The sequence below is a fragment of the Anastrepha obliqua genome, chromosome 1 (genome assembly GCF_027943255.1).
Source record: "Anastrepha obliqua isolate idAnaObli1 chromosome 1, idAnaObli1_1.0, whole genome shotgun sequence".
Lineage (NCBI taxonomy): Eukaryota > Metazoa > Arthropoda > Insecta > Diptera > Tephritidae > Anastrepha > Anastrepha obliqua.
Window position 1 is genome coordinate 75,235,421 of NC_072892.1, and position 24,910 is coordinate 75,260,330.

The 24,910-nt window shown below is 37.8% G+C and overlaps 1 protein-coding gene across 1 annotated transcript in view; it reads left to right on the forward strand.

Moving 5' to 3' along the window:
- Nucleotides 1-24,910, forward strand: part of LOC129235403 (uncharacterized) — an 82,750-nt gene that overhangs the window by 39,245 nt on the left and 18,595 nt on the right. The window contains exons 11-12 of the mRNA XM_054869228.1: nucleotides 7,378-7,689; nucleotides 12,422-12,838. Of these exons, the coding sequence (XP_054725203.1) occupies nucleotides 7,378-7,689; nucleotides 12,422-12,838 (729 nt within the window). The remainder of the gene's footprint in view (nucleotides 1-7,377; nucleotides 7,690-12,421; nucleotides 12,839-24,910) is intronic.

Consider the following 24,910-nt stretch of genomic DNA (forward strand, 5'->3'; position numbering starts at 1 on the left):
GCAGGAGCAACCCGTGGTCATATACCATGTGGACCCCTCCCTGTGTGTGTTAAGACCTGAGCAGGTCTTAACATGGCACCACCCGTTGCACTTGTTGCACCTAACCGATGTGAAGTTCGGGTGGAGCCGTTTGTGGCATATGCAACAATAGAATACTTCTGGTCTAGGGTTGGGTTCAATACCAACCCTGACGAGAAGTATTTGTAGTAAACATGCTACGAGGAATTGCTTCTGTGACGAAAGATTGGGGGTGGGGTACGGTACACTAGACAGAGCTAGTTTTCTGGGGCGGCAGCCCTTGGTCGGGAAAAACCCGAGTCATTCCGGTAACGTAGAACCGACTACCATAGGAATGGGTCCGATTTATATTTTTTGTTGTTTTCCAGAATGCATAATCTGTTTGGTCAGTAGGAGTAAGATTAGAAAGAAAATCATGAAAAGCCCTCTCCTTTTCTTTAATAAGAGCGCAACGCAACTTGTGCATTCAGACAAGAATTTCTTGTATTTTGGAGAACGATATTGTTGCTCAGACCTTCTCAGCTCTCGTTTCTCTTTAACTAAGTATTCTATAGTCTCATCAGCGTTCCGCTGGGAGATAACACGACTTTTGCTATTTGTGGCCAATGTAAGTACCTGCCTATCGATTTCATGATTATTCTTTAAGTGAACATTGGTTTTTATATGAGTACTAATGCATTTCCTATACTTAAGCCAGTTTATAAGATTGGGATTGGGCTGTTCTCTTGCAAGGACTACCTTCCATGAATATACTAGATGGATAATGATCGGAGAACAATGCTAGGGATGAAGATGCTGTGACAATCTTGCGATCAATACCCTTTATAATGCCAAAATCAATCAGGTCAGGCATTTTCTGGCGGTCAGATGGCCAAAATGTTCGCTGTCCTGTAGATACAATATCAAATTTTGCACTTAATATACAACTAAAAATTTTTTTCCCTCTAGGTGTGACTAACCTAAAACCGCAGTAGTTGTGTTTGGCATTGAAGTCACCTTTAGCCATAATCTTTGACCCAAGTTTGGCAAAAAAGTTGTTCAGTTAACATTTGAGAAGGTGGGCAGTACACAGCTGCGATAGTCATCGTACCGGAAAATTGAAGTTGAAGAATAGTGAACTTCTCTAAACTCCTCTAATATACTGTGCTTTAGACGTTTTTTAATAAGATTGCTGAATAGAAAAGATATTCCGGAATTCTAAAATAATTTTTATCTGTAAGAAAGTTCCGGATATAAGCGTAATGTCAATGTTATTTAATAATAGGAAATTATAGACTTCGAGCTTGTGCTTGGTGAGACCGTTAGCGTTGCAATGACAAACTTTGATTGTGTACATTATGGTTTGTTTAAAAGGGTTTGAATTCTAACTGTATCATGCTTTGCATTCCAACCATAAATTGATTAATATTTTGCACGAGGGTTTGTCTCTATACCGTCATTATTCATGTTATTTATTTCGACATTTGGATTGGATTTTAAGACCATTGCATATGATTGGATTTGTGGTTGGACTATATTGATGGTAGGCAACTAATAGAATTTACAGCTGTTACTGTTATAGAAGGAACAGGTCTTTTATTTGGCAGTAATTCTTTTTGTTTTATCGCTAAACATACAGGGCACCCCCTATAATTCGCAGTGTGGTTTTCACCACAATTACTACATTTTTGAAGTGAAACTTCTCAGGCGTCGATGGACGAGCGAGAATGGAGAGTAAAATTTCAAGGCCATGCAACATTTTGGGCATTTTCGTTCCGCGAGAGAGAAAAAAGATATAACGTAGAGGAAAAGGAGAGAGAGAGCTATATGTATATATTAAGGCGGGTAGATTTAAAAATCGCTCATTGCTCTGTGAAAATCGTATTCTAGGGATCAAAATAAGAAACTTTGGCGAAGGAACCATACCTCTAAAACGAATTCTGATGTCCGCCAATTTGGGTCGAACGAAAAATCCCACTTTGACCCATTTAGAGTGCTCCAATCGAGTCCAAATGTATGACCGACCCGCACTAACTTTCGACGGCCGATCCACCCATGCCAGTGGCACACCCCCTGGAACTCCCCTGGGGGGTTTCCCATACAATCATTTCAAAATATCACCATTTTTGGCCTTTACATGAGAAAAGAAACTAAAAAGTTCGACCCAAATTGGGGGGCATCAGAATTCGTTTTAGAGGTATGGTTCCTTCGGCAAAGTTTCTTATTTTGATCCCTAGAATATGATTTTCACAGAGTAATGGGCGATTTTTTTTGCCTCCCCACAAATCGACCCGGCCTAATATATATATATATATAATTTGCGCGTACACCTTTTTTGGGTGTTTGGCCGAGCTCCTCCTCCTATTTGTGGTGTGCGTCTTGATGTTATTCCACAAATGGAGGGACCTACAGTTTTAAGCCGGCTCCGAACGGCAGATATTTTTTATGAGGAGCTTTTTCATGGCAGAAATACACTCGGAGGTTTTCCATTGTCTGCCGAGGGGCGACCGCTATTAGAAAAATGTTTTTCTTAATTGGTGTTTCACCGAGATTCGAACCTACGTTCTCTCTGTGAATTCCGAATGGTAGTCACGCATCAACCCATTCGGCTACGGCGGTCGCCAGCTAGAGAGAGTGCTATACCTTATATATATTTTATGATTAGTTTTTGTTGTACAGTACAATTGTTGAAACAGTTCAGCGCCGCCGCAACTATTTTAGGCCGTTCAGCACCATGGCAACTAGAATGATGGCCGCTACGGCTCCGCCTATTAATGCATTTTGTTCTTGTAGTCGCTAGGCATAGAATTTTAGCATGTGCATGTATATGTGTATATTAATAAGCATTGTTTTGCTGAAAGTTCAGAATACAAATATATACGTGCATAAGCTAGGGCAGGGGTCTTCACACTTTGAAGCCTTAGGTCCAGGGGTCTCGCAACTTTGAAACCCTAGGCCCATAATAATTTCTTCGGAATATTCCAACGGCCAAAAAAATCTTAATTTTTCTGCACACCTAAGCAAACAGGCATCTAGTGGCAAGTAGTGCTACTATGTACTATACTACGTCATATCTATTTCAGCTATCCACAACAGGTGGCATATTTAGGAAACAGGTGGCATACTTTGGAAATTTGCATTCTATGTCGATTTGACAAATTATATGAATGAACTGAGTTTGAGATTGCAAGGAGAAAATCATCTTCTCCCTGATTTATATACCAATATCAAATAGTTCAGGCAGAAAATAATACTATTTCAATCGCAATTACTTAAAAAATGTTTCACAAAATTTAAAACATGTGAAATATTCACACTCCAGAGACAGAATTTGCAGTCGAAACTGTAAGTAAAGGGTGATTTTTTAGCTATTATCTTTTTAAACAGTTGGTTTATACAGCTGACGCACGTTTCGTGTTTTGTTTCACTGTCAAACATCTTCAGTTTGGTCTATAATTTAACCATGAATTGTCTTACAAACGAACAACGCTTGCAAATCATTGAATTTTATTATAAAAATGCGTGTTCTGTTAAGAAAGTTTATCGCGCGCTTCTTCCATTTTATAGTCAGTTTAATCGACCCACTGAAGCGGCTATTCGAGCTATTGTGACTAAATTTAGAACCAAATTTACATTATTGGACATCGAACCACCAACACGCTTACGTAGAGTGCGAACTGAAGAAAATATCGCTGCTGTATCGGCCAGTGTTAATGACGACCATCAATTATCGATTTGTCGCCGTTCGCAGCAATTGGGCCTCTGTTACTCAACAACGTAGAAAATTTTGCGAGAGGATTTAGGTGTGAAGCCTTTCAAAATACAGCTGGTGCAAGAATTGAAGCCGAACGATCGACGAAGCTCATTTTTGGATCAAATGTATCCAGAAAAGGCCACAGTTTGGTTTAAGGGCTGGAGATATCATTGGACCGTACTTCTTCAAAGATGCTGCGAATCGTAACGTAATGAAACGTAGTGAAACGTGTGAATAGTGAGCGCTACCGTGAAATGATATCCAACTTTTTTTTGCCTGAAATGGACGCGTAACAATGGACTTGTTGAGAGGCGAGATCGGTGAACATTTTAATTGGAAAGAGTATGCCAAAATTGGACTAAGCGGATGAACCATTTGAATCGCAGTCGCGGTCAACATTTGGATAAAATAATCTTCAAACATTAAATTATATGGACTGTACTATCGAGTTAAATAAAATTTGCATGCATTTTTCTGAATTTCACGTGTGTTTGTTTGAAGAACTTTCGCATCGCTCTTAAAAAATCACCCTTTGCTTTGAACAATAATTTCGATATTTGTTTCTCAGACTTTCATGCCATTGCGAATGAAATTAAGCTTTTTCAAAATCCGTTTGATTCTGACATTGAAACCCTGGCTCTGGAAATCCAAATGGAAATTATTGATTTACAGTGCAGTGATATGTTTAAGAACAAATATCAAAATTCATCTATGTTGGAATTTTATAAGAGTCTTCCACTGGCATAGTTTGATAATTTGCATAAGTTTGCTCGTGGGTTGTTTCTGTTTTTGGTATGACGTACTTGTGTGAGAAAACGTTTTCCAAGATGAAATACACAAAGAATGAATTAACCGATCAGCATCTTAAATCTCTTTTAATAATTGCTACAAATAAAATTAATCCAAGGCCGTAGTTGGGAGACCCCTGGGCTAGGGCATCAAGTGTGTATATGCACATACTCGTACAAATATGCACATGCATATGTACAATAGAATTGTTGTAGCAGTTGTTAGCAGGAATTTTATCATTAGGATACTTCCTAATTATTGCATGAAATATGATAAGGCGATGCTCGTGAGGTAGGTCACGTTGCTTCAGTGCATACATATGCGTGCAACAATATGTATATTTAATAAAGATGCAATTTAACTTAGTTGTCCCATATATGCAAACACGTTTCTTTGACGTTTTCTTTGATTTATTCTAAATTTCAAAGTTTTATACTATCTAGAAAATGCATACATATATTATTCCCTGTAATCAAATATAAATTGAAAAAAATGTAGGTCATGGTTGCTGCAGTGCGTATGCACATACTATGTAACACTATAAGAATTGGAGATGTAATGGAACTTTTGCACAAACATAACTAACATAATGTACATATGTGTATATATATTGAGCAACACTTACTTGTATGCTCTATGAATTCTCGTCAAAAATTATTGTATTTTTGTAAATTTTGTCTATTTGTATTCTCTGCAAATGTTGTGAATTTATTTATACATATATATATTCTTTCTCTCTCTCTCTCTCTCATTCTCTCTCGGGTCCCTCCCTCTTTCTTTGTCTGCCTTGAAAGTTGACTTCTGTTATGTGTACTACGCCACACGCACTTTCTTTAACACTTGCATCTTGTCGAAATTGTTTACTATCTTCCTAAAATTTGCTTCCTCATAAATTTGGATTTTAGCGACATAATAGCGACAACATGAAAATTGTTTGCATCTAATAACTTGCTTCGAATAATGCTTAGAGAAACATTTTGCTTCGACCACGCATTTGCTGATTCCCTCTGTTGAGTCTTGTGTATTTAGTGTACTCATAGTTTGATCAGTAGTTTTTCCGTTCGTTTACAAGAGAGGGGCAATTTCGGTTGCATTAATTCTACTTGCAAGCGGGGAAATTGTATCCCCGTTGTTCTTCCCGTTGCAGAAAGCTGCTGCTCCCATCATTACTGGCTGGGCGAACACGCACTGTCCGCGGAGAACTTTTAGTTTACTTTTTTGTTTTACTTTTGTTTACTTTAGATGATTTGTTAATAATATAAATATAACAAACCAATCGCACTTAAAGTGAAACACGACCGATTTAGTTTGCGAATTAGTTTTAAATATAAATATAAGCTATTTTTTTCAAGAGCGTTTTAAAAACACGTGTGTTCTGTTCTGAATAACGCACATACGCATATTCATATACTTCACGATAAAGTACAAATAATGTGCTGCGACACAACAGCTTCCAATACTGACCGTTTCAATGGAGCTCGTGCTATTTTGGAGTAAACTTTAGGAAGAGAACTGCTGCTTTTCGCCTGTCCTCATCATGGATATGAATTGGGCCTAAAAGCTTTAAAACCAAGTGTTGAGTCCTATTATTGTATTCGATTAAAATAAGTCCTTGTTTCCCCTACATACATGCATAGAACTTACCACTTTTGTGAGATATGTTTTTATTATAAACACTTTAATGTTTTTCAACTCTTGTTATTTGTTATAATTTTCTGTGAAAATAAGTAGGCTTTGATTGAAAAGAAATATGTACATATGTACATATATAAAGGGAATATTTTGGAAAATAATTGTGAGAAAAATTGATTCTAGTAACACTGAACCATCTCTTAATATCATGAAAGAACATTTAAAACTAAGGCCTTCCTCAGGCAGGTTGGGTGGTGAGAGTGATCTCTTCTTTAAAAAATATGTTTACTTCAGTCACAATGCAGGACAAAAAGGCTCTACAAGATGTTTGCATATTTGTCGTGATGTTGTATGTTAAAACTTGGCTCGAATGCATAGTGGTGACCAAAGCGCCTAACCAAGATTTGCACTTCTTGAAGATTTTAAAAGAGTACGGAAAAGTTGACGCAACAATTTATAAAGCTTCTATAAACAAGTTTAGTCATCACGTGTGGTATTTGTGTTAAGAGACAGTCATTCTATCACTGCTTGATGAAGTTCATAACCAACCCAAAAAGAAAATGATTGCAACAGGGACAAAACCTCAGATTTTAGCAAACGCTATGACCCGTCCAAGGAAGAACTGACTCAAAATTTTATGGTAAGTTAAATTGACTTTTTGTGACATTAAATCTTTTGTTTATTTAGTTTTGTTATTTATTTTTTTCAGATAAAACACTGGATGATTTCATATTGGAGAAGAGCAAACATTTTCTATCACGGCTGCAAATCGACGACAGTTTGATGTATTTTTTTAGGATAATAATGTTGCTTTTCTTTAAGCTAAAAGAAGAATAAGGCATTTTTGAGTTATGAATGATACTGCTGAAAGGGCTATTAAACTAATGCAAGATTTTAAAGGACTTTTATCATCAGCTTTATGTCTTTTATCAGCTTTAGGTTTTAAATTAAATATTGATGTTCATCTAATCGTATTTTTACTTTTATTCACTTAATTTGAGGACAAAACACAATTTTTACTAAACTTTGGAACTCAGTCTGAACTGGTTACAATTATGTTGGATATATGAAATTCTATATTTGAGTATCTTATAGCATTAGTAGAAAATGTTCCAGATTAGAAAAAAAATTTGTGTCATATAAGGGACACACTAACTTATACGAGTATATGTTCTCATTAACAAAAAATCCTTCATCCGTTGCAGGATACAGCATCAAAATACAGATACCCTTTCAAGAAAATGTTATTATTCATCAAAAAAACTCTAAATTGAAAATAGCAAGAATCATTACGGATGCAACAGCCAAAGATGTTCTCCAAATTTCTATAGATGTTATTAACGAAAGTTTAGTAGCCAAAACATTTTCAATATATGTGAGTAACTGCGGAGTACCATGGGCTGTTGCCAAATCAAATGTCATGAAAAATTTACTACCATACGTTGGCGAGACCATTACCTTTTTTTTCCCATTACTAATTGATACTCAACAAAAACGTAGAAAATTCAATTGTGACGGTAAAAACTTATTTTTATGTATTCGTTAATAACTATTGTATATATATATTTACATGTATATTTCATATCATAGTAATAATACTTGTGTTTTTCGTAAATACGCATCGTCACATTTTTCTCACAATTTTGAGAATAAAAACATGCATGCAACTGTATCTTCAAAAATAAGAACAAAACGTCTTCAGTTATCTTTTGTTGAATAAAGTAGTTGTTTTGTCTGAAACCACCAGATTTCATTGCAAAAATACCGGTCAAATACCATTCCTTTAAACGCGTAATCTGCAGAACAAGCTAGTTACTGTTTATTCTACGAATTGAAAAGCCTACTGAATACGGAACTTCTGAAGCAGACAGACATTTCTATATACTAGCATTTGGCTATGAGTAGTATTGACGGTTGTTTAATAGCCAATAAGTTTCCGGTTAATTGCCCAACTCAGAAAAGTTAGGGAAAATTGACAAAAATGAATTCAAGTGCAATTGAAAATCATACTAAAAAAAATTGAAATGTAAACAAATTTTCCAAAAAATGTAAACCTTCCACGTCCGTTGACCATTCTAAACCTAAAAAACAAGAGGTTCACAATTATTCCAAATTAGCCTTCTAGAGGAGATTAAAAGTCTTAACTTAACTTAAAGTATAACTATTGGCCCTAAACCGATGAAATATTTCATTGCGCTACATCATTTTAATTGTATTCAATATCTTCTTCCATTCCAAATAATTGGCTTCGCCAACTTCAAAACCCTCGTTCTGCACCTAATTTATATACGATAGAAGGAATTTAATTGAACTATTGCTATTGGTCCATTTACATTTATACCACTTGAAAGAACTGCTTAAATTTATTTATAATTTTTTTATCAACTTACAATTTTAAACGATAAATTGCAGGCGCGTCGTAGCTAAAAATTATTTATGGAAAATTATTTCAGCATGGGTTTTTTGGTGTGAAAAAATGGACACGCTCGACAATCAATAAGATCATTATATTTTTTCTCAAGCACTTGAACTAATGTAAAAATAAAAATTAAAATATGGTATATGGTAAAAAGGATGGTTCCATATGTAGAAGTCCACGCAGGAAAGTTACTGATCGCCATTCACTTGAGAGTGGCCAGAACGATTCTTCTACAAATGGTTCAAGCAGCTCCCAACTCCCGGGATTAGCCCAAGTATCCTCTGGGTACCTTCCGAACACCCATTCGGGAGCGAGCCAAGGGATGGACGGGGCAAGGCAAGAAAGACTTAGGACCTTGCGAAGCGCCAGCTGCCATGTAAAGGAGCGCAAATTCGGTGTTGGATTTGGTGTAGGAGAGTGACTTCGACACCAAATATAGCCGTTCACTCCGTTGGACGAGCGTCTCGCAGTAACCCGCATCAAAGGGAGATTTTTCTACATCTCGCTCATTTGCGCCCACGCCCCGTCGGAAGAGAAGGATGATGCGAACAAAGATTCCTTCTATGAGCGTTGTCCCCGCACGACATAAAAGTCGTGCTTGGTGACTTCAACGCCAGGGCAATGAGGGAATTTTTGGTCCCAAGTCGGAAAATTCAGCCTGCACAACGAAATATCCGGTATCGTACAGAGGCTGATCGACTTCGCCGGGAACCGAAACATAGTAGTCTGCAGCACCAGATTTAGATATACGTACGATACGAGGACCGAGAGCTAAGAAAGGAAGAGAGACGTATTATCAGAAAGAAAAAACGAGAGGCCGAAATACGTGAGTGCGAAGAGCTTGAAATGTTGGCCAATAGGAAAAACGCCCGAAAATTCTACCAGGAAATTCGGCGGGTTACAGAAGATTTTAAGACCGGGGCGTTTTCCTGCAAGAGCAAAGACGGCGATCTGGTGACCGACATCCAGAGCATACTTAAATTATGGCACCATGACGAGGTGAGAATACCGATAACGCGGACTGCCGGCGGAGCTATTAAACATGGCTGCGAGGAGCCGGTAAGGTGCATGCATCTGCTCCTATGCAAAATATGGTCGGATGAAAGCATGACCGCCAATTGGAATTTAAGTGCGCTGTGCCCAATACATAAGATGGGTGATTCTGTAATCTGTGCCAATTATCGCGGGACTATATATATATATATAATTGGAGCATACACCCGTTTTGGGTGTTTGGTCGAGCTCCCCCTCCTATTTGTGGTGTGCGTCTTGATGTTGTTCCACAAATGGAGGGACCTACAGTTTCAAGCCGACTCCGAACGTCAGATATTTTTATGAGGAGCTTTTTCATTGCATTAATTTTGGTGTTTCACCGAGATTCGAACCAACGTTCTCTCTGTGAATTCCGAATGGTAATCACGCACCAACCCATTCGGCTACGGCTGCCATTATCGCGGCAGGAGTCTTCTAAATATCGCCTATAAGTTTCTAGCAAGGCTGAAGCCCACAATCAACCAACGGGTTGGACCTTATCAGTGTGTCTTCAGACCTGGAGAGTCCACCATCGACCAGATATTCACAATACGCCAAGTCTTGGAAAAGACCCATGAAAGCGGAACCGACACACACCATCTTTTCGTCGACTTCCAAGCTGCATTAGACAGTACAGTATCCCCGCAAAACTAAATATTGACATCATTGGCCTTCACAGCCGCGCTGTTAGTTCTGCCTTTTCAAAGAATAAAGAGCCAAAGCGAATGGGTCTGGTGGTGAACGAGGACAAAACGAAGTACCTCATGTCATCAAACAAACAGTCGGCGCACTCGCGTATCAGCACCCACGTCACTGTTGACAGTTATGATTTCGAGGTTTTCAAAATCTTCTTCGTCGCTCGAAGCGTTTGAGATAAAGATTATGCGGAAAATGTTTCGACCTTTCCACGTTGGCGACGGCGAGTATCGCAGGCGATGGAACGATGAGCTGTATGAGCTTTACCATGATATAGACATAGCGCAGCGAATAAAGATGTATACAAACGCTCCGGCTCTGAAAGTATTCGATGCGGTACCAGCTGGTGGCAGAGGAAGAGGAAGGCCTCCTCTGCGTTCAAAAGATTGGTAAGGGGGAAGGACTTGACTTCACTTGGTGTGTCCAACTGGCGCCGGTTAGCACGAGAAAGAAACGTTTGGTACACTTTGTTAAACTGGGCCAAAATCGCGTACGCGGTTATCGCACCAATTTAGAAGAAGATATTGCAAAAAGAAAAAAGTTTCTACTATGCAGTTTAAGCTTAATTTCATCGAAAACTAAAAATCTATAAAAAAAAACCAATTTGGCTTCCGGGAGGAACACACTAAGGTTTTCACTAAGGAATACACTTTTAGCAAAATCCATCCATTTCCCTTATTTTTCTAATTTTTTATATGGAGTCGCTGTGGGTCGTTTACTCTATATACGAGAAAAGCCATAAAAAAGCTTCTTGTCATAAAATTTAAGGAAATAAAATATTGTGACAAAACGCGAAAGTTTGCTAACCGACTGGCAACAAAAATCAATTGAGTGAGAAACTGAAACAAAAACATGAATCCACCTTCAGAGCAGATGACAAAACAAAACAAAGCAAGGCAGAAGTGGCCACATCTAGAAATTACGATAGTTATTAAGCACTTGCACGAGCGGTTCACGCGCACAAAGTAATCAGTGTTACTTAATGAAGTTAGGCGCATGAAGGTGTAAACCTAAAGTAAAACGATTAAATGTTGAAATTAAATTACAACAAATTGTATTGCCATTAGTTTGTGACTTTTACATATTTAGCAATCCAGTGACCGAACTCAGAGGAACTATTGGACGATTTCGCAGCAATTGGTTTCAGAATAGGAATTGTTGAATAAGGTTCCATAAAACGAGATGCTAAAAATAAAAATGGCCAAGTTGAGTGAACTTATGAAACACTTGAGGCAAAGTGACTTGTCAACTTCTGAAAACAAAGCAGAATTACAATCACGGCTGCGCGAGGAAGGGCGGCGATGTAGACGAATATGTGTTTCAACTGTTTATCGACCAAATTGGAAGAGAAGGCAGAAAATCCAGGACCGTCACCAGGAATAGACATGAATGTGATTATGGCTGCAATATCGCAAATGTCATCGCAGTCGTCCCAAATATCAACGGAAATGGCATCCCAAATGTCACAGATATTTCGTTCGTAAACGCCAGAGAGAATTTGTCAAAGCAAGGCTCGTTCATTCTTAAAGCGAGCCCACTACATCTTCCCTCATGCGTCTGAGCTATCCATAAGCCTATGTTTCTTGAGAAAAATATTTGGTGAACCAACCATGGCAAATGCCTGCCACATACATGTGTATGTAAATATGTCTTCTAAGCGCGGGACAGAATAGCAACAGTCGTGAATGGTGATTGTTTTAGTTGCTGTGTCAAGTGCGCGCAGAATCATACACTAATGATGTAAAAAAAAGTTGCCGCTGGCTTAAAACAAGGTTACGCCTTCGACATATCGTACTACATATATATATTAAAAATTTTAAATCCATTCCTTTTTGCCCTCTCATATGGGGTTATCCCATCAATAAAAAATGCACGAAATATTATAGCAAGCCCTGAGTTTAAACGAATGTACGAAAAAATCTTTATTCCCAACTTATAAATTCAAATTAAAAACAATAGTCAGATTTTTAAGCACCATACACAGAACTAGCAAATAAATATTGTAGTTATATAAAAAATCACATTTTCTTATATTTAAAAAATGTCTTTAAATTTTTTTCATATGTAAAACTAAAATTCAATAATGTTTTTTTACTTTTCAGTTGTGGCTAAGGTTAGCGAAATGAAAACGAAAACACATTGGGCTCAACAAAGTAAACCAGTAACATATTCATCCAAAAATAAATTAGACCATGCCGGCATAGAAAAAGTTATAATGATCGCTTTACGAACGTTGGTTGTTGAAACAGAAAGGCGTTGTTTCTGTATTTGGGAATGTAAATGTCATTGTACAGCAAAGCTGGAAACACATGTAAATTTTAACAATTGTCAAAACATGGAGTATGACGAAAAACGGAAGGCAGGAATGCTTCTAAACTGTTCATATGATGAAAATTTAGAAAGTGATTCATGTATCACTGCTTTCAGCGACGGAAAAGATTTCCGGGAAAATGGTATCGATGGGATTTTCTTTTTAATTAAAAACGCTTGCATATTGTTGCTTATTATGCTTTTACTAGGTAAGAAATATTTCTCATCTCTAGGATTCTCTAATAGACACAGAATTGGTTTCTTTCTGTATTTAAAAGTATTTTAGACTTAGAGTACATGCATATGTATGTATATTTAGTATTTTACTGTGCTCTCCTTGTTCATGAGGTTCTCGCAGAGAAATTCATAGAGAAGGTTCAGTCCCGGCCCGTTCCTCATTTTGGGCTCTAACAAAACTAAGGTAAGAAATTCTACTCAGGAATTACTTCACCACAAGTTAACAGTAGGAAATTAATTAAAATGGCTGCCGGAGAGAAATGAGAGGCAGAGAGTGACACGCAAATATGAAAAAATGTGGTTTACATTAGCTTGCATTTGCTTGCGCACATAATAGATATCTTCTTTTTATATGTCCATATGATTTGTATGCACGTTAACAGATTAGTTATTTTTGGTTTTTTATGAAAGTTGCGCGAAATTGTATGTATGCATGTTTTTATGTATTAGCATACAACATATGTAGGTATATTAGGTGTATGCTAAATATTACCATACATTTTTTTCTTCATATATAATAATAAACACCTTAAAACAATTGGTATTATTAACAACTTGTCGTCACTAATTATCAATTCGGTAAGGATGATGATGATACAATTGGTTTTATTTTAAATTCTTCAAGCATATCACAGCAAAATATTTTACGATTCCCTAAAACTTCTCTAGAAATCCAGCGCACATGCATAGGCACAGAATTGTATTTATGGTAACCTTCAAATATGTACAGTAACCTTCAAATACTCTCACTTCAGAGTAAATTTCAAACCTTGCAGATATAGGTATGCATATGTTTTCGTGCACTTTTTATCAATGGAAGTACTATATACATACATGCGTAAAGTAATATACTATTGTAATTAACTATTTACCTACTATAAGAGAACATAAACTAATTGTTTCGAAATTTTCTCCTTAAAATGTCCGACAAAAAATTACACGACCTGTATATTAGTTTCTTTGTTTGCTGTTTAGGAAAAACATGTTTATCTCTTGTTATTCTTAAAATACATATGGTTATCTTTTCTTCTTCTTCTTAATTGGCGCGATAACCGCGTACGCGATTTTGGCCCAGTTTAACAAAGCGCGCCAGTCATTTCTTTCTCGTGCTAACCGGCGCCAATTGGACACACCAAGTGAAGTCAAGTCCTTCTCCACCTGATCTGTCCAACGCAGAGGAGGCCGTCCTCTTCCTCTGCTACCACCAGCTGGTACCGCATCGAATACTTTCAAAGCCGGAGCGTTTGTAGCCATTCGGACGACATGACCCAGCCAACGTAGCCGCTGAATCTTTATTCGCTGCGCTATGTCTATGTCGTCGTGAAGCTCATACAGCTCATCGTTCCATCGCCTGCGATATTCGCCGTTGCCAACGTACAAAGGTCCAAAATTCTTACGGAGAATCTTTCTCTCAAACACACCTAGCTTCGCTTCATCGGATGTTGTCATCGTCCAGGCTTCTGCGCCATACGTTAGGACGGGCATGATGAGAACCTTGTAGAGTGTTAGTTTTGTTCGGACTTTGAGAGGACTTTACTACTCAATGGCCTACTTAATCCAAAGTAGCAGTTGTTGGCAAGAGAGATTCTACGTTAGATTTCGAGGCTGCATTGTTATCGTTGTTAATGCTGGTTCCTAAATACACCAAGTCCTTTACAACCTCAAAATTATAACTGTCAATAGTGGGTGCCGATACGCGAGTGCGCCGACTGTTTGTTTTAATACACGAGGTACCTCGTTTTGTCCTCGTTCACCACCAGACCTATTCGATTTGCCTCTTTATCCAGTTTGAAGAGGGCAGAACTAACAACGCGGTTGTTAAGGTCGATGATGTCAATATCATCGGCATACGCTAACAATTGTACGCTCTTATAAAATATTGTGCCTGAGCGACTAAGTTTTGCGGCTCGTACGATGCACTCCAACATCAGGTTAAAGAAGTCACACGACAGCGAGTCACCCTATCTGAAACCTCGTTTGGTGTCAAACGGCTCGGAGAGGTCCATCTCAATTCTGATGGGGCTGCTGGTGTTGAGCAACGTCATCTTCTAAAGCCGTATGAGTTTTGTGGGGATACCAAATTCAAACATCGCGGCATACACAGAACTCTTTTGGTATTCTTAAAATATGTTTGGATTTGTTCAGCCCTGCATGATTATACTTAGAATTTACTTAACTATGATATTTGTATTTATTATTTGTGAATGAAATCATTCCTTAACTCTCCTCTTCCTAAATAAAATCGTCCCGATTTATACCGAATTGATGTTTGTTCCTTATTCTTGCCTAAATAATTTTTACAATTATTCAGTGTTGTTGCAAAGGGCAATTTCCTTATCGGTGAAAATTTTTACATGAACTAAGCGGCGTAAATTTAAATAGTTTACAATGATTATTTATGATAGGATATTTGTAATTAGCAATGATAGGATTTTTAGTTCTTATTAAATATTGGTTCGTATGATGTGCTAATTTTTTGTCAATTAGTTACATAGAAAGCAAATGTGAATTCGTCAAATAAATATGCATCGTCGGTTGTTAATTTGGTGTCTCCTTCTGATTGAATTGCGATTACGATGACCACGGCTAGTAATATCAGGTAATTCATTTTCGTCTCCTGTAACTGTGCAATTTTTTTGCGCTGTCTTTGTGAATTACTCTTCCCTCCTTAGTCAAAATCGTGTCCTCACGATCTTCCCGCACTACGTACTTTTTGTAACGACTGTCGCTTTTACTTCTGATGTTAGTCCTTAACACCAATATCTGGTCTCCTTGTTTGAAAGTTCGGTGTCTAGTTCCTTGGTTTAAACGTTGTAATGTGTTATCCGATGCGAATTTTATATATTTTTATGTTGTCCTAGCTGTATGTTATTAGGTTAAAATGTATATCCTTTGGTTTTTTTCTGTGACGGTATGGGTTGTGTTGTTCAATTCCTTTATAGCTACAAATAGCTCCTCGGTGGCTGATGTTGAATTTTTTACTTTTAATATTCTTGCCAATTCTGATATGGAATTGTGCGATCATTGTACCTGACCGTTTGCCTTTGATTTATATATTGGTGTCTGTATTTTGTTGATATTGTATTTTATACACATTTGTTTTAACATTGGTGTATTCAGACAACTTTCGTTATCTGTTGATAAGAATTTCTTCTACTCTTTTGTCCATTTCTGTTTTTGTGTCTAATTGTCTGATAGTTATGTGTTTTGAGAATTAATCTACTGCTACTAAATATGTTTTATGTTCATTAAAATAAATATCTAAATTTATGTACTCCCCTGGTTGTGTTGGTACGTCTGATTCTTTTAATGGTTCTCTTTGTTGTATGCCTTACATTGTTGTTTACTGTTCGGCCAATAGTATTATTCTAATAGTTCTTTTACATTATTTTGGTATCCCATGTGAACTCGCTCGTGTGTTTTTTTAAACTTCTAACGTTCTACCTGGTTGTGTTATGTCTTCGAGTTTATGCCTATACACCAAATACGAATTTTATATCTGTGAACGTGTTTTTTATAATTTGTCCGTATCTAAATAAATCCACAGCTGTTGTATGTATTGCTGCGATTTCTTTCGGCTGCAAAAACCTTTTTAATTCAGATATCAGATAATTTTGGTCAGTGAAGGTTATTGTGTGACGTATTTTACTTTGAAATATAATACGCGAACTTGTCTCATTCTTTTGTGTGTTTGGTATCAATTCTTTTGCATACGGCAGGCATTTAGCGGTTGGCGTACTGCCTTGATTATGTCGTTGTATGAACTATCAGATGAGTGTACAGTACCTATAGAAGATGTGTTAATTATTTGTCGTGACAAGGCGTCAGCTACAACATTCTGTGCACCTGGTTTATACACGACTTTTGCTCCATAATCTTCGATAATATGTTTCCATCTCTTTAGTTTATGATTTGGATTCTTATCCGATATGGCGTAAGTAAGCGATTGTTATTGGATTTTCATTTTGACTCAATACAGCTCCCCAATGGCTATATTGGAAGCGTTTGTAGTGAGTTCAAAAGCCTTCTCATAATTTGGCTGGTATAATTCCACCTGCAGTTTTTATGCAGTTTTTCAGTATATTTATGGCTTCTATGACCGTTTGGTCTAAACAATTGTTTGCGATCTTACTTTTATTTTTTCCGATATGAGAATTATCTCCTTTAAGATGTAAAGTTAAGAGTTTAGCTAGAGCTGCAGAGTTTTTTACGAATTTTGTATAGTATCCAGTAAGTCCTAAGAATTCTCTAAGGTCTTTGAGGGTTTCTGGTATTGGGTAATTTTCTATCGTTTTTATTTTATTCGGATCAGTTAAAATTCTATTGTGCTTTACAATATGACCTAAGTATTCTTTCCACCTCTTCCATGGAAAATTTTGACTTTTCATTGGAAACTTTTAAAGAGGCATTATTTAATGCGTTAAAAATAGTTCGGATGTGTTTCATATGCTCTTCATAGGATGGGGAGTAAATAATTACATCTTCAATGTAAACATATGCGAATTTACCTATGAAGTCGCGCAAGATATCATCCACATATCTTTGGAAAATAGATGGGCGTTCTTCAATCCGAAAGGCATTCGATTGAACTCATATTTACCTCCATTCACACAAAACGCTGTTTTCTCTCTGTCACTTTTTATCTTTATTTGATGAAAATCGGGACTCCAAATCAAGTGTAGTGAAAAATTTGGAGTTACCTAAGTTTTACAGCGTAATATTTATGTCTGGTTTACGTCTTTTGGGTTTTCCGCTCTCTTCTATAGCTTTCTTATGTACGGTTAACATAGGTGAGGTAGGCAGCAGCACGGTGAAACGCTCTGTCAACAGGGAAACCCCTCAGGGAGGAGTTTTATCCCCTCTGCTGTGGTTACTAGTCGCTAACACCCCCTTACCAATTTCAACCGAAGGGGAATAAAAGTAGTGGGGTACGCGGACGACATAGTGCTTATGGTCTCAGGAATGTTATGCTATTCACCAAGAAAACCAAGGTACCAAACTTTAATTTCCCAAAACTAAACGGCGTCAGTGTCACGCTAACCCAACAGGGAAAATAGCTAGGTGTTATCCTAGACCCCAAACTCAGCTGGAAGTCCAACGTAGAGTACAGGGTAAAGAAAGCGAATATAGCACTTTACACGTGTAAGAGAATGTTGGGTAAAAAATGGGGTATCCAACCAAAACTATCCAATTGGTCCTATACAGCCATTGTAAGGCCGATACTAACATATGCGGCACTAGTTTGCTGGCCTGCAACAGAAAAGAAATACAACAAAACTAAGCTGAACAAGATACAAAGAGCAGCGTGTATCTTAACTACAGGAGCGCTTAGCACCAGTCCTACTGAAGCGCTCAATGTACTAACTCATCTGCTACCATTAGATCTACACATTAAAACAATAGCTACTTGCAGCGCGGTGAGACTCACACATAGGAAGCTGGACAACAAGGTCGTACTGTCACAGTAAGATCCTCCTAAAGGGACCCCCGCTGCTCAAAAACAGATCAGGCTACACAGTCCCCGACCTAAACTTCAAGAAAGGCTTTACAATACGTTTTCCACCGAGAGCCGAATGGAGCAAAGGGAAGGTGATTGGAAGATACGATATCGAAATCTTTACCGACGGTTCTAAGATGAACTGTAGTATGGGAGCTGGCTTCCATTCGGAGCCGCTCAACCTATCCTAGTCAATTCGTCTTCCTGACTATGCCAGAGTGTTCCAGGCAGAACTGTTAGCGATCAGAGAAGCATGCAAATCACTAAAACTCTACAAGTAAGTTGGTGCAGAGTAGCTATCGTCTCAGACAGTCAAGCAGCTATAAAGGCCTTGGACTCCAACTCCATTTCATCCAAACTAGCCCTACAGTGTAGAGAGAAGCTGGAAATGCTTAGTCATGCTGATATAGATTCCTGGTCACAGGAACATACGAGGTAATGAGATAACGGATGAGCTAGCAAGAAGAGGCTCGACACTAGAAATAGCAGAGGCGGCAGCAGTCTCCACCCCACTTAACAGATTAAAGGCATCCATTGCTTCACACTATCATGCTTTAGCCAAAAGAAGATGGAAGCAACTAACTACATGTATTACAACAAGAAACACATGACCGTCATACAAAATCCAAAGGACGAATGATCTGTTAGGATGCTCCCGGCCAAACATCTCACGCATCACTGCAACCCTTACAGGCCACTGGAAAGTAGGGGATCATGCAGCTAGACTCAATCTACCCTTCAATCCTATCTGCAGGAGCTGTCAAGCGGAAGGTGCGAAGGAAAGTCTTTTCCACTACTTATGTGAATGTCCAGGGCTAGCTAGGGCACGACTCCGCTCCTTTGGTAAGCCTTTCCTGCAGCAAATTAATGAGATCTCAGACATCAAGATAAAGAATTTGTTGCTATACTTGGACCTAACTAAATGTATTTGACTTAGAACAACAAAACAAAAAAAAAACGGTGCTGGTCACTAATTAGGATTATTTCAGTGAAAATACTCAACCACTTCAACAACAACAACAACAACGGTTAACATGGGTGAATAGTGTAAGCTGTAGCTTTTTTGTATTTTCCCTCTTTCAATAATTTGTCAATTACCTTATTTATGAATTCTACGTCATTTACATTACTTGTATATTGTTTGGTCCATATAGGATCCTGTGCTACTTTCAATCCTTGTAGTGAAGGGTAACGTTCTAAAACATTATTGTCCTTCATTAACCTATCGATTTTTGTAATTTGCATAATTTTTTTTCACTAATTTCCGACTTTCTTAACACCTCGAATGTCATCTTGTTCAAATTTATAATCGCGTTCAATTTCTTTATTCCGTTCCATCCTAGTATCAAATCAAATCTATTTATCTCATCTACCTCAAAAAAATCTAAATCTTCATTCATAAACTTAATAATTTGTTTCGTATTAATTATAGAATTACCATGCACTGATATCACTTGTAATGGTTTTACTTTTTTGGTTATATTGAATATTTTTTTAACATAGTTATGGGTTGCGCCTGTATCTACTAAAACATTATAATTTACTTTCCCATCACTCATTACTATACTGGGCAACCCGTTTATTAGTTTAAATACTTAATTACTAAACGATTTTGTCTACTTGTCTCTACAATTGTGCTAGAGTTGTCTTCTTCGGATGTTAGGATGTTGTTCCGCATGAGTTTTGGTTGTTGGTATTGATTGGTGAACTGGCCACTGTTACCTCGGGGTCTTTTCCAATTTTTATTGTTTCTATTCACGTCGTAGTAGTTGTTTTGATACTGATTTGGTTGCCTTAATGTTGTGTTTCCAGGCGTTAGGTCCATGAATTCTGGTTTTGGTAATTGTGATGGCGGCTGGTTATAATTGTATTTCTGCTGATACATGGGACGTCTCTGGTGATGTTGTTTCTCATAGTAGTTGTTGAAACGTCGGCTGTTTATTTCAATATTTTGCGCTTACGCCAGCTAAAATCTACAATTTTATTTAGAAAATTAGTTTACAATTCGTTTAAATTTACAATTCATACATTTACAATTTATATAGATAAGTGCATATATTATATATATATATGTATATAGTTACTTACATTTGTGCTTTAGCGCACTCGTCTGCACACGGCGATGGCTCCAAAGTAAAAGAACGAGCTTTCTTCGTTCGCTTTACTTTGAACCGAGCTCGTGAAGTGCAGGGCAAGTATGCATTTTTAAGCACCCAACACTGCGTTGTAACAGTAGTGTTTAGTGTTGGTTGGATGAATATTCTGTTGTGCATAGCCTAGACGTAACTTTCGATGTTCGTCATCATGCACTATGGTACGGGCTACTGCAATTGCATGCTCTAAATCCCTCTTAGGATTTCCGTATAGGGTGAAATGAATATATGAGTTATTTATCCCATTCTTAAACACTCTCATCGCTTCTTGTGTTGCCCCACCAGTCATTACTTTGGTCACTTCTTGGCTATGACCAGACATAGATATTTTTGACGTGATTAGCGTCAGGGCTCTATTCACGTTGTCATGAAATTCACTTAAATTGTGTTTATCTTGTGTGAGTCTCTTCATCTCGTCCTGCAACACATATAAAGGTCATTGATCAGCATAGGTATAGTCCAATCTATTCCTGATTGCATCAAAAGTAAATATTGTGTTATGGTTGGTCAACGCGACAGCTGCTGCACCTTGTATTTTAGTTTTTATAATTGATAGAGCTTCTGCGTATCTGTTGGAATTCCTATGATTACTAATTCCATGCTTTGAAAACATCCAGGTTGATATCGGTTGGATTTGTATAAGTTATGTTGACTGGTTCCAATTGTTCTGCTGCTTGTGGAATTATTGCTGGGTTAACTTGGATCTGATCTTTCCGGGCAATTAATGTTGTATTTTCTGCTTGGATATTCTGAAGCACTACTTGCAAGTTGGCCATCTGCTGAATCATGTTGTTCACGCCGATTTGTTCCATAACCTCAGTGGTATCCAAATTTCTTCGTGTATTAAGTTTATTTCGTTTCTCAAAAGATTTTCTCATCTGCTCCTTTCTATGAGAATTAGGTAGATTAGGGACGGTGATGGTCGAAGGAGCCATTACGATCTGAAGCACAAAAATCGTCAAAACAAACGACGTAGACGCAGGTCCGTTAACCGAAACTCCAGTTCAAGCAGCGGTTATGCTTCGCATCAATCAATTCGAGAGTCGTATCGCAGAGATTATGGGCATGTTCCAGATGTCGTTCGGATTCATCCTGTAGTTCGGGTACTTCCCGCTCTTCCGCTCGAGAAGTTTGTGAAAATTCTAACAGAATACGCCACATGACTGATCAAAGAAATTTCGAGCAGAATGGCGAGCGTGTCGCGAGACTGACCAGCCCAGAGTTGAAATGAACAGAAACCGTTTCCCATTAGCGCTTCAAAAACACCATGGTGAGGCGTTAAGCGCTTTGAGTCAAGCGTTTCAAAAACATTCAAACAAAGACCGGAAGATGAAACTAGATCATAAATGCAGCTTTAGGAGAAACAAGCAGAATTTGAACAGACTTGCATTAAAAACTATCCTCAACCAGGCGCTCATTTATATTATCCGCTAACCATGTTGTTCAAAAGCGTTGCAACTGAGGATCTGGTCGATACGCTTCTATTTGGTGAGTCAGTCATTGAACGAGTTAAGATAACCTCAACGCTAGAAAAGGCGGGCAAATTCAATTTTGCTCACGATTATCTCAAAACCAGGTACCCGCTTTAAAGTTGAGATGTTTGCGGGCTGTGAAGCTGAAATTAAACATCTTCTGAGCAAAGGGCTAAATAGTGCATGCATCCCAAGTGAGGATCAATGCGTTTCGTTTGAAAAAAATTTATGAATTTATTGCTGCTCTTCATTTTAAGCATACAAATACTTTCCAGAAACGCTTTTCTGCCCTCAATCGACCTTTAGGATGCTTATTTTCTGATGCCGGTTCATGAGGATCTCTGAAAATTTTTGAGATTTATTCCTAGGGCACTTTCTATCGGTTCGACAAAAAAAAGAATTTTTTTGGTTTGAAATGCACTTTATTATTCAGTATAGTCTCCCTAAGCTCCAATGCACTTTTTCCAACGAGATTCCAATTTATGAATTCCATCCCTCAATTGAGAATCTTGAAAGGTTGCAAAATACGCTTCCACAGCTGTTATGACCTCATTATTTGATGAAAAACGCTTTCCATGTAAGCTTTTTTTAGGTCTGAAAACAGATGGAAGTCCAACAATTCGAAATTCAATTCATTGATTTTAGCCATTGTCAAAATGCTCTTGTACATTGTCCTGATGAAAAATAATTTTTTCCTTTGCAAACTGGGTCTTTTTTCACGAACTTTTTCCTTCAGTTGTTCGAAAAGGTTACAATAATATTTAAAATTTGTTGTTTTACCAGTTGGCAAGTAATCCACGAAAAAAAAAATTCCTTTCGCATCCCCAAAAATGGTTGCCAACATCTTTTTGGCCGATTTATAGACACGAACTCTTTCGGAGCCGAAGAGTCAGGTTCACACTACTCTTTAGCCTCCTGTTTTGATTTAGGTTCATGGTGATAGATCCGATTTTCATCCATAGTGATGAATCGATGCACAAAATCCACTTTATCCTTTCGGTCAAAATGTTGCTGAGAAGTCGCTTTCGAATGTGGTTTTGTTCCATTGTTAGCAGATGCGGCACCGATTGTGCACACAGCTTTCTGAAACCCAATACTTCAGTCAAAATATTGCTCACACCGTCCATTGAGATGGCTAGGTATTCTACTAAAAACGCAAAACTCATTGAACAACCTGGTATTTTCCAGAGTAATGAAACTAGTCATCAGGCAGTTACGATAGAGAGGTTGACGATCAGCCCCTCACCTTTAGTCTGCCGAAACAAGAATTAGGTTTCAAGACAAATCTCAATTAGAACCCATTCTGATCTGCAAGTTTTTAGGATTTTTAATAAATACACATAGCGTTTGCAAGAGTCTCCCATTATAGAAACGTAAAAAAATCAAAATAGCAGCCAAGGACTTGACTCAATTTATAAGTTACCTTGTTAACTATGGGATACTTTATACAAAACAACTAGAAAGACACAAATTTTTAGCTCTAAAGAACAACAATGAAGATTACGAACAGAAGGTTCATATTGATTCTCACCTGCACGAAGACCTTGAGTGATGGATTAGTAAATAACCCCATCAGAGAGAGAGAGAGGAAATTTATTTTAGAAATTTTCACCGATGCTTCCCTTTCTGGATGGGAATTTCATGCGGAGAAAAATCCTCACTTGTTTGGTGCAGCGATAAGGTGAATTACAAAACCACATTAACCTACTTGAATTAAAGACCGTTTTCTACGGACTAAAATATTTTGCAGCTGATAGAAGATCTGCCTGCGGTAGCACCCTAGTAGAAACTGTTTGCTAAGCAGTGTGTGAAGCTCCTTCAGGGAGCACCTGTGCCTCATTATGTAGGTGTTGTAGAGGGGGCATCCGGAGGCTTCCCATCGCTCTCTGAATAGCAGTGTTTTAGCATGCCTGAAGCTTTATGCGCTGCATATCACTAGTTCTAGGCGCCCAGACAGGCGCAGCGTAACTTAGAACTGGCCGGTCAATTGCTTTAAAAGTCGCAAGTAACATTCCTTTGTCTTTGCTCCCAGCTAGCGATTTGAGAACCTTCTTGCGGTTTTGGACTTTAGTAGCAATTGCGGTTGTTTGTGCAGAGAAGGAGAGCAAACTGTACAAGGTAGCTCCCAAAATTTTGGGGTTGTTTGGTTGTTGTTATAGATTCCTCGCAGTGAAAAAGCCAGAAAGACAGGTAGTGTAATCGTACTTTGGCGCACAGGCCATCAATGACGTTGCCCGACGCCAATCGTCAGCGTAGGAGACCATGAATACTCGCTATGGTGGCTAGCGGAGTTTCGCTTTAGCTTTAACGAAAACTAAAAATTAACTTAATATTCAGAAATAGGCAATACCACGCTTGCAAAAGAGTTCTTACCGTCGAACCAAAGATGACCGCCATATTTAGTGTCTTACTGAGTAGTTTTGTGACGTGCAGCAGAAGTTAGCCGTTGCGTCAGTAGAGAAGAGTAAGCGAAAGTAAGTGGAAACTTACAAACACCAACAATTGTATTTATACACACACAAGCACAATTATAAAATGGTGGAACCTCATTTCGGTAATCGGTTTTCGGCAAATGCTAAATGTTTTGATTAAAACTTTATTGAATGAAATATTGCAAAATGCAGTTATGTTGTACTTAACAAGATTTGTATGATTGTTTTCGTAAGGTGCTTCATGTAAATTACGCTTGCACTCTACCCATGGCGTCATCGGCAGGAGAAGTATAAGAACTGCATTTGGAGGTTTTGTTGACACTTGTGATTTCACAATGTATTATTTTTTTATTAATATTGTATTATTGCAATGGATTACTTTCTTCAATTTAAAAACTATCATACTAATCTTAAAATTACAATATTCATTAAGGCATTCATAAAATATTCACAACTACATAAGTAATAAAAAAGTGTATTTGTCCTCTTA